At 40.1% G+C, this 10,448-nt stretch overlaps 1 protein-coding gene across 27 annotated transcripts in view; it reads right to left on the reverse strand.

Moving 5' to 3' along the window:
- TERB1 (telomere repeat binding bouquet formation protein 1) overlaps window positions 1-10,387 on the reverse strand; it is a 33,245-nt gene extending 22,858 nt beyond the window's left edge. For 8 of the 27 annotated variants that reach the window (XM_086351019.1, XM_086351024.1, XM_086351005.1 and 5 more), the window contains exons 1-4: window positions 9,367-9,517; window positions 8,886-8,967; window positions 553-663; window positions 247-375 (exon numbers count right to left, since the gene is read on the reverse strand). In XM_086351019.1, the coding sequence (XP_086207145.1) occupies window positions 247-375; window positions 553-663; window positions 8,886-8,967; window positions 9,367-9,375 (331 nt within the window). In that variant the 5' untranslated portion in view covers window positions 9,376-9,517. Of the gene's footprint in view, window positions 1-246; window positions 376-552; window positions 664-4,797; window positions 4,861-8,885; window positions 9,167-9,366 lie in introns of all 27 variants that reach the window. The other 19 variants (XM_086351022.1, XM_086351011.1, XM_086351020.1 and 16 more) reach the window with 7 other exon arrangements.
- Window positions 10,388-10,448: the final 61 nt, after the last annotated feature.

Below are 10,448 nucleotides of genomic sequence, written 5' to 3' on the forward strand. Positions count from 1 at the left end.
ATTCAGCTTTCCCAAAAGTCTACAGCACTGTTTTTTGCCATTACTTTTGAAGCAGTTTTAACATTTTACTGCTTCCCTCATTAGTTAAAAAGTTAAATAAAATATTTGGCATGCATTAATTTAAATAAAACATTTGGATAAAACTATCCAGACATGTAAAAAATTTAATTCTAAAATTATACTTCAATAGTTTGTTAAAGTAAAACACAATGCTTAGGAAAGTGAAATAAAGTTTTCATATTTTACCATTTTGCTCTGCAACAGCTCCTAATGTATATAAGGCTGCTTCTTTTACCATACTATGTTCACTTGACTTTGCAAGATTTTTCACAAACATCAAACCACCAATTTCCCGAAAATAAAGACCTGCATTACCTGTAAAATGTGCAGACAAAACAAAGAAGATTTATTATAATTATTCTTTTAAGGACAATAAATCACATGAACATAGTAACATATAAAATAACTGAATAGAAGAGAAAGAACAATGCATATTTCGTATATCACAATACTACAAAGAATCACAAACAAAATTTCACTATCAAGTCTTACTGTTTTGTTGGCAAATTGAATGAATAGTAACCAAAGCTTCCTTTTGTGAAAAAGCATTGTCCATTTGATACTTCAGACACTCCAATAATAAGTTCAGGTCAGTCTTCACTTCTAAAGAACAAAAATTTCATTATTTTAAACATTTCCTTTCAAAACCTAATCACTTAAGTTTCACCCTCAAAATACATATTTTTGTTTTTTAAATAACATGTATTACTTTTTAAAAATCTAACAAGGACTAAAAATATGTAAAAGAAAGATGCTCCTTAAATAAAACAACTTGAAATGAGCTTCTTATAATTATTTGATTTTCCCCTCACACAAAATATAGGAAAAGAAAATACAATTATTATTCTCTTTAATTAAAGCTGCTGCTGCTGCTGCTGCTAAGTTGCTTCAGTCGTGTCCGACTCTGTGCGACCCCATAGACAGCAGCCACCAGGCTCCCCCGTCCTTGGGATTCTCCAGGCAAGAATACCGGAGTGGGTTGCCATTTCCTTCTTCAATGCATGAAAGTGAAAGGTGAAAGTGAAGTCGCTCAGTTGTGTCTGACTCTTAGCGACCCCATGGACTGCAGCCTATCAGGCTCCTCCATCCATGGGATTTTCCAGGCAAGAGTACTGGAGTGGGGTGCCATTGCCTTCTCTGGTAATTAAAGCTACTTTGGTTTAAATATTTATTTAGAATGAACTGAATGAAAGTGAAATACAGTATATTAGAATTGGTGGGATGTACTAATTGCCTGATGGTCCAGTAGTTAAGACTTAGCACTTTCAGTGCTGGGGCCTGGGTTTGATCCCTGGTTGGAGAACTAAGATCCCACAAGCCATGAAGCATACACACCTCCAAAAAAAAAAAGAATTTGTGGGATGCTACTAAATCAGTGTTTAGGAGAAATGTGTAATGCTAAATGTCTACATTATAAAAGAAGAAAGTCAGATATTAATGATCTCAGCTTCCACCTAAAAGAAACTAGTGAAAGGGTAAGGAATAAGCAGAAGGAAGGAAATCATAAAGATCCAAGCTGAACTGCAGAGCCGGGTCTTTGAGGACATCAGTAAAACCAATAAACCCCTAGACAAACTGATCAGGAAAAAAAAGAGCAAAGATAAAAATTACCAATATCAGACTGAGACAGATGCATCAACATAGCTTCTAAAGATATTCAAAAGATAATAATGATCATGTACAACTTCATACCTACAGATTCAATGACTTAGGTGAATGGACAAGTTGCTTCAAAGAAACAAATTACCAAAACTCGCCCAAGAAGAAATAAATATTATATATATATATATATATATATGAAACAGATTGAAATCATAGTTTAAAACCTTTCTATAAAGAAAACCCCAGGTTCAGATGGCTTCATCCATAAATTCTTCCCAACATTTAAGGAAGAAATAATGTCAATTCTACACAGTTTTCCAAAAAGTTTCAAAAGAAATAACACTTTAAAACTTATTTTAGGAAAGTATTATTTCCTCATTCTAATATTAAAACTAAGTCATTAGAAAGGAAAAAAGAAAACTACAGACCAATATCCCTCACAAACATACATGCAAAAAACTCTAAACAATTTTAACAAGTTGAATTCAAAAATAAATTAAAATAATAATGCATCATGACCAAATGAGTTTATCCTAGGAATGCAGGATTAGTTTATGATTTTAAAAATCAATGTAATACAACAAACTAAAACAGAATACGTCATTTAGTATACGCAAAAAAAGCATTTGATAAAATAAAATTTCATTTCTGATCTAAAAAAAAATTCAGCAAACTTGAAATAGAAAGGAACCTCCTTAACCTGATGAAGTATATCTACCAAAAACCCTACAGTAAATATCATACTTAGCAGAGAAAGAATTCATTCTTTCTCCCTAAGGAACAAGACAGAGATGTTTACCATTGTACTGGAGAAGCTAGCCAATGTCATTCTATTTAACATTCCATTTATCATTGCACTAGAGAGTCTAGCCAGTGCCATCAGGTAAGAAAAAAGAAAAGGCATCCAAATTAGGAAGGAAGTAATAAAACTATCAGTATTCACATACGACATGGCCTTCTATGTAGATAATCTGATGGAATCTGCAAAATAGCTACCGAACTAATAAGTGAGTATAGTAAGGTTTCAGAATATCCACTAATATGCAAAAATCAGTAACATTTCTATATACCAGCAATAAATAATTGGAAACTGAAACTCAAAACCAATGCCCATTAAAATGGCATAAGAAATATGAAACACTGGAAGTTCCCTGGTGGTACGGGGGTTAAGACTCTGTGCTTGCATTGCAGGTGGTACAGGGTTGATCCCTGGTTAGGGAACTAGGATCCTGCACAAGCTGTGGCCAAAAAAGAGAAAAAGAAGTTTTACTGGCAAAAGATGTGAATTACATACACACTAAAACTAAAAAATACGGTGAGGTATTAAAGAAGACTGAAATAAAGGAAGTGATACACCTTGTTCACGGGTAAGAAGATTAAATACTGTTAAGATGTCAGTTCTCCCCCAAATTGATCTAGAGATTCAATGCAATCCCAACAGGCTATTTTGGTACAAGTTGACAAGCTGATTTAAAAATTCATATGGAAATGCAAAGGACCTAAAATAGCCAAACAATTCTGAAAGAGAAGAGTAAAGATGGAAGACTCAACTGTCTTTAATTTCAAGACTTAATACAAACCTACAGTAATCAAGAGTATAGTATGGCATCAACAGATAAACAGATAAATGAAACAGAATACAGTTCAAAAATAAACCCATATATAGGAGTGGCTATTTTTTTTTAAAAAAAAAGGCAATGTAGAGAAGAAAGCATAGCCTTTTCAACAAATGGTGTTGGAACAACTGGATATTCATATTCAAAAAAACAATAAAACAAAGCTTGAATCCATTATTCACACTGTATACAAAAACTAATTAGAACTGTAGTTCTAAATGTAAAATTTGAAACTATAAAACTTAAAAAAAATATATATATATATATATTTGGCTGTGCCACATCTTAGTTGTGGCATGAAGGATCTCCTACCTTCTTCTGGAATGTGGAATCTTTTAGTTGGAGTATGAGGGGTCTTTTCAGGTGCAGCATGCAGGATCTTGTTAGTTGTGGCATGCAAAGTCTTAGCTGCAGCATGTAGAATCTAGTTCCCTGACCAGGGACAGAACCCAGCCCCCTACAGTGGAAGTGTGAAGTCTTAACCACTAGACCACCAGGAAAGTCCCTTCACAAATTCTCTTATCTCTGTACCTCTTCTACAATCCTTAACATTACAACCACCCTCTAGTTACTGCCATATATCTTCAGATAAGCTCTGAAGAAGAGCAAGCTATTCATGGGAATCCCTGGTGCCTCAATGGTAAAGAATCCGCCTGCGATGCAGGAGACGTGAGTTTGATCCCTGGATCAGGAAGATCCTCTAGAGAAGCAAATGGCAACCCACTCCAGTATTCTTGCCTGGGAAATCCCACAGACAGAGGAGCCTGGCAGGCTACAGTTCATGGGGTTGCAAAGAGTTGGACATGACTTAGCAACTAAACAACCACCACCAAGCTATTCATACTGTCTCCAGATTATTTCCCACCCAGACCTCAATATACTGCAATCTGGCTGAAATCTATTAAGTTTACTATTGATAAAACAAATTAAGTCCAGTGGATACTTCAGTCATCATCTGTGACATTTAAGACTGAGCCTCTTGGGTATGAGGGTAATAAGAAGGCCTTTCTCAAAGCATTCTCATAAGGCTAATTTCCCAAATACCACATTCCTGTCTCTTTACCTTTCTGAAATGTTTTTCTTAGTCTTTTTTGGGGGTGGTCCTCTTCCTCAGCCAAACCCTGATGTGATGGGGTCCATCGGGGAGTACTATTTCCCAGCCTATTATATTTTAGTATTTCCTCTCTGGTTAACCTCCTCCATTTCCATGAATTAAATTTCCATTTTTCTGAAGACAAGTCTGAAATTTGCTGGTGGTCCTCTCAGGTTTCCACAGTTATTACATATACCTCCATTGAATCAGCTATCATATGGTATTCTAATTATCAGCATGCCATCTCCCATTAGAATGTCAGTTTCCTGAAGTCAGTGTGACTGGTACAGACTAGATGTTTAATAAATATTTATGTAAATTACTGAATAATTCTTTCAATTCCTGGAGCCTGTCAGATAATCTGCAGTATATTCCACAAATAGACTAAAAAACAAATCCCAGATATATGATCCATAAATTTCTCACCTTGTATTTTCTTTGTGTCCTCACTTTGCATGCTTGTCTGCATTCTTTTTCCTTATATTTCATCTATAAGATAAAGGTATTCTCTCAATTTAAATCTATTTTGAGATTTCCAGAAGTGCAGTATGCAAAGGAGTAGGAAAAGAACACATGCGCTCAGTCGTGTCCGACTCTGCAACCCCATGGACTGTAGCCCGCCAGGCTACACTGTCCATGCGATTCTCCAGGCAAGAATACTGGATTGGGTTGCCATTTCCTTCTCCAGTAGATCTTCCTGACCCAGGGATCAAACTCATATCTCCTGAACTGGCAGGGTAGATTCTTTACCACTGAGCCACCAGGGAAGCCCCTGAAACTTACTAGATATTAGGTATACTTAAGTTCTCTGTGGCTCAGTTTCCTCATCTATAAAATAGAAATTTCCAACTTTATAGAGTTGTTACAAGAATTAAAATTGAGAACATACATGAATGCACCTCACATTCTTAAGTTCTACAGGCACTTAAGGTTCAATAGGTTTTATTAAACAAACACATGAATTATTGATTGAATCTAACTGCTCTGCTCCTCCTTCCTTATTTCCTTTTCTGTAAATTTTCCTCCCATCATTTCAGATTGGGCACCCCTCCATGAATCAGAGGTTTAGAACACAAATACACACACACTCTTTAGATGTGCATTTCTCTTCACAAGCTTAGCTTAATACTAAAGTTTTTTTCTAACAACTTCTGCTTACGTTCAAGCTTAAATCTTTGTTTATAAATCATTCATTAGAAGAATTTTAAAAATAACTGGCAACCCTAATATGGCCTCTCACATTCTTTACTTTAAAATGCTAAACTGATTTTTTTAGAAAAAGATATCAGGGTCCAGTCAACTTCTTAGAACAATAAATCAGGACTCAAAGAATTCAAAAATTCTTATTTAACCCAATACTATGTAGTTAAAGGGAGACAATTATTCTATTGCTCATTCTTACTCTCAAAATTAAAATTCCCAACAAAAAATTTAATGACAAATATGCAAATCTTTTATAAAGTAATATACACATATTTACTGGGGGCTTCCCAGGTGGTGCTAGCAGTATAGAACCTGCCTGCCAATCAGTTCAGTTCAGTTCAGTTGCTCAGTCATGTCCAGCTCTTTGCGACCCCATGGACCCTATGCCTGCCAATGCAGGAGATGTAAGAGACATGGGTTCAATCCCTGGGTCAGGAAGACCGCCTGGAAGAGGCCACTGGCAATCCACTCCAGTATTTTTGCCTGGAGAATCCCATGGACAGGGGAGCCTGGCAGGCTACAGTCCACAAGGTCACACAGAGTCGGACGTGACTAAAGTGACTTAGTACACGTGCACACACACGTTTACTAGTTTTGGCAGTTTTTTAACCTAAATATTCCATTAAAAAAGGAATGGGTAGGTACATCATAGTATATCCACAGGATAGGATATTGTTACAAGAATATTGACATTTACTTGAAATGTTTGATAACATGGAAAAATGCTTATGTTACAATATAATCAAAAAGAGCAAGACTCAAAATTTTATCTACAGTATGACCCCAACTATCTAGAGGCAAATATAAAATTAGATGGAAAACAGCAACATATTAACACTTGCTGTCTTTAGCTGGTAGTGTTTTATTTCACTGTTTCTCATTTTTCACAGGTTTTGTAATAGAAGCTTCTAATGTTCAGCAAGTCCAATGGTAGGTCAGGCCCTGTAAACCTCTATAAACCTATTATTTTTAGTCTTTACAGCAACCATGCAAGGGAGCTATAAGGATAGACGAGGAGAAAGTAACAATTTGTCCAAGTTCAAACAGCTAGTAAGTGACAGAGCTGAAATGAGAATCAAGAAAACTGAGGTAAGGGCTACACTCTTATCCCCCGTTACTCTGTCTCCTACATATAATTTGGAGACATGTTATAAAGAGACATACTATATATACATAAAAGTATACAGGAAAATTTTCATTCTTTTTTAAAGGTTGAGTTGTCTATGAGCAAATGTGTTAAGATTTGGAAAAAGACTAGATTAAAAAGCAATCTGTTGAAACATTAGTCTATTCAGTGGGGAAGGACAAGGTGGGATGAATTGAGAGAGTAACACTGAAACATATACATGACCATGTGTAAAACAGAAAGCTAGTGGAAAGATGCTGTAAAGCACGGGGAGCTCTGTGACAACCTAGAAGGGTGGGATGGAGTAGGGGTGAGAGGGAGGTTCAAAAGGGAGGACATATGTACATTTATGGCCGATTCATGCTATTGTATGACAGAAACCAACACAGCATTCTAAAGTAATTATCTTCCAATTAAAAATATTTCTGCTAAAAAAATAGTCCATTGTATCATACATGGAGGTTTTTGCTTTGTGAGATAGTTTAAGGACTAGTTCCTTCATTTTAGTCGATCTGCTTTTTAATAAGATTTTCATTATTAAAGAGGGATATAACTTTTAAATTGAAACTGACAACACAAACTACCTTCTAGTCCCCTTTTTTATACCATTTTTAAATAAAGTTATACAGTAAAATAAAGTTTGCCAAATATCTAGTAACATTAAAAACAAGTCATTATATTTACTTGCTACATATTTAAAAACATCCACGGCAAAGGACAAGTTATAACTTTCAAGTGATTAATAATTATAAAATTAATTTTAAAGTATAAAATACAGTATATTCCCAAGAACAAAAGCACCTGCTCCAATAAAGCATATTGTTAAGTTTATTTTCAGAAGTTAGTGAATAGATGCAAACTGTCATGAACAAGATTTCAAAATCATTTACTGCATTCTCACAAGAGGAAAAAAGGGATTCCTCCCCCCATCACCCTCCTCACCCCCCAGGTACCAGAAAGAAACTACCCTAGTTACAGGTTTCACTCAATAAATTCCCCAAGCTCAAATTAAAACTTAAGTAAGTAAAGGAGCTGAACATTACTTATGTGGTCTAGAACATGTTAACATGAAAAGCTTTTTGAAATCTAAATAGCACCCCCAAAATATTAGAACGATAAATGACATCATTCTGTGGATAAGGCTGGCAGGGGTGAAAATCCCACAATAAATGCCACCACTAAGTAGCTGACAGTGGATCCCCAGCTTGGACTCATTCGCGTGGAAACATTCCTCTAAAGCAGGCAAGGCAGGAGAGAAAGGGCCAGTATGCAAGTAATGTTAAACTTTCTCTTACAATAGTTTGCTACTGCTACTGCTAAGTCGCTTCAGTCGTGTCCGACTCTGTGCGACCCCATAGACGGCAGCCCACCAGGCCCCCCCGTCCCTGGGATTCTCCAGGCAAGAACACTGGAGTGGGTTGCCATTTCCTTCTCCAATGCATGAAGGTGAAAAGTGAAAGGGAAGTCGCTCAGTCGTGTCCGACCCTCAGCGACCCCACGGACTGCAGCCTTCCAGGCTCCTCCATCCATGGGATTTTCCAGGCAAGAGTACTGGAGTGGGGTGCCATTGCCTTCAGAAATAACACTCGACTGGGTCCAGAAACAGGCTGCCAGTACCAGGAGCCATTTCACTACATCAGCACTCCCAGCCTCAGGAGCCTGGAGCCGCCGGTCTGCATCCACCCGCATCACCTTATCCCAGTTTCCAGAGGTAACTGATAGACGTCTTTCCCAAGATGGAGGGCAAACTCCACCCTGTTTCGTCAATTGGCGCTCCTTAACCCCCCCTGGCGGAGAAGGCAGGAACTTCCCTGGTGGCTCAGATGGTAAAGCGTCTGCCTGCAATGCAGGGGACCTCGGTTCAATCCCTGGGTCAGGAAGACCCCCTGGAGAAGGAAATGGCAACCCACTCCAGTACTCTTGCCTGGGAAATCCCATGGATGGAGGGGCCTGGTAGGCTGCAGTCCATGGGGTCGGTAGGAGTCGGACACGACTGAGCGACTTCCCTTTCACTTTTCACTTTCATGCATTGGAGAAGGAAATGGCAACCCACTCCAGTGTTCTTGCCTGGAGAATCCCAGGGACGGGGGGGCCTGGTGGGCTGCTGTCTATGGGGTCACACAGAGTTGGACACGACTGAAGCGACTTAGCAGCAGCAGCAGCAACCCCCCCTGGCCTGGCTCACCTAAATAGCTGGAGGAAACTCCTTTTGAAGAGCATAGGTGGTCCCTCGGGCCTTTCCCTCTTAGTCCAGGGTTCTCCAACTCCTGCAGTGAGCGGGGCGCTGGTTAGCGACCTGAGGCCGGCCCCATCACTTGCGATTCACCCGCAGGAGAGTGGGTGGGTCCGAAAATCAGTCCCTTGAACATGCCTTCCCCCTCAGGTGATGCAGCACATAGGAACTCACACCCGACCCGAGAAACGACCTCCGCAGCAGCGCACACCTCCTTCGTGTATCAGAATAACCTGGGGAGACGCCCGGGGATTCTGAAGTACTATCAGACCGAAAACTGCCAGGGTCAAGCCTCCTAAGTGGTATGTGACACTTCTTTTTCCCTGTGGAGGCCGCAGCCGGGGAAGGCCGCCTCCTTAGGAGGGCCCCTTCCCGCCACCTCATTCCATTCCCTCTTGTGGGTCTGTTAAGGTTAGGGCGAGGTGTAACGCACCCCAGACATTCCACAGGAGGCGACGGGCGGATTCCCAGGAGGGGATGAGGCAGGGCCCGAAGGCGCAGAGTGGAGTCTGTGGCCTTTACCCTTAAGTCGCAGCGCGTTGGGTTTCGCCCTTTCTCCCTCCACGCGTGCCTAGTTTGACGCCGGACCGTTTCCCGCCGAGAGGGCGGGAGAACTTCCGAGGGGCGGGACTTCCGGCCGTCCCGCCCCCAATCGGAGTCAAACGCGCGCTCACCAGCACTCCAAAGGGCCGGGGTTTAGTAACTGTGCGCCTGTTAAGTGGTGGAAAGTCACAACGTGAAACGAGAACTCCTCTAAGCTCACCGCTCTCCATGTAAAGGGCTTTCTTTCCTTAGAGGGGCGTCTGCCTCAAGAACTTAGAACTGGCCATAGAGTCGCTGAGGCCCAGCAGGTGTATGCAGACGTGGAGACTAAGACTAGGCCTTACGAGCCCCAATAGCACCCCACTCCAGGACTCTTGCCGGGAAAATCCCATGGAGGGAGGAGCCTGGTAGGCTGCAGTCCATGGGGTCGCTAAGAGTCGGACACGACTGAGTGACTTCACTTTCACCCTTCACTTTCATGGATTGGAGAAGGAAATGGCAACCCACTCCAGTGTTCTTGCCTGGAGAATCCCAGGGAAGGGGGAGCCTGGTGGGCTGCTGTCTATGGGGTCACAAAGAGTCGGACACGACTGAAGTGACTTAGCATAGCATAGCATACGAGCTCCAAGCCCTGCCTTCATTCCTCTCTTCCAGTCTTCCCTCTCCCTCCCCTTTGTAGCCTGCTTTTGTTTTCTGATAAAACTATACATTTGAAATGTGTTTTCTTTAAATTGTATTAGTTTTAGCAAATAGTGATGGGTACAAAGATCTCCACAGCTAAAATCTGCACATGCCTTAAATTCATTATTTAAGCCTAAGAAAAAAATATTTTAAGCTGTTTCTAATGTAATCCATTTCTATAAGTAACTTTGAAATAGCAAGCCAGAAATAATGAACTCAATTAGGAATGGATAACGTTTATTCTCTGAGAAAACTGTTTCCTTCCTCTCCACCTCAGCTCCCTGCCCCCGC

Source organism: Bos grunniens, chromosome 18 (genome assembly GCF_055505025.1).
Source record: "Bos grunniens cultivar Pamir isolate PY7600 chromosome 18, Bosgru_T2T1.0, whole genome shotgun sequence".
NCBI classification, from domain to species: Eukaryota; Metazoa; Chordata; class Mammalia; order Artiodactyla; family Bovidae; genus Bos; species Bos grunniens.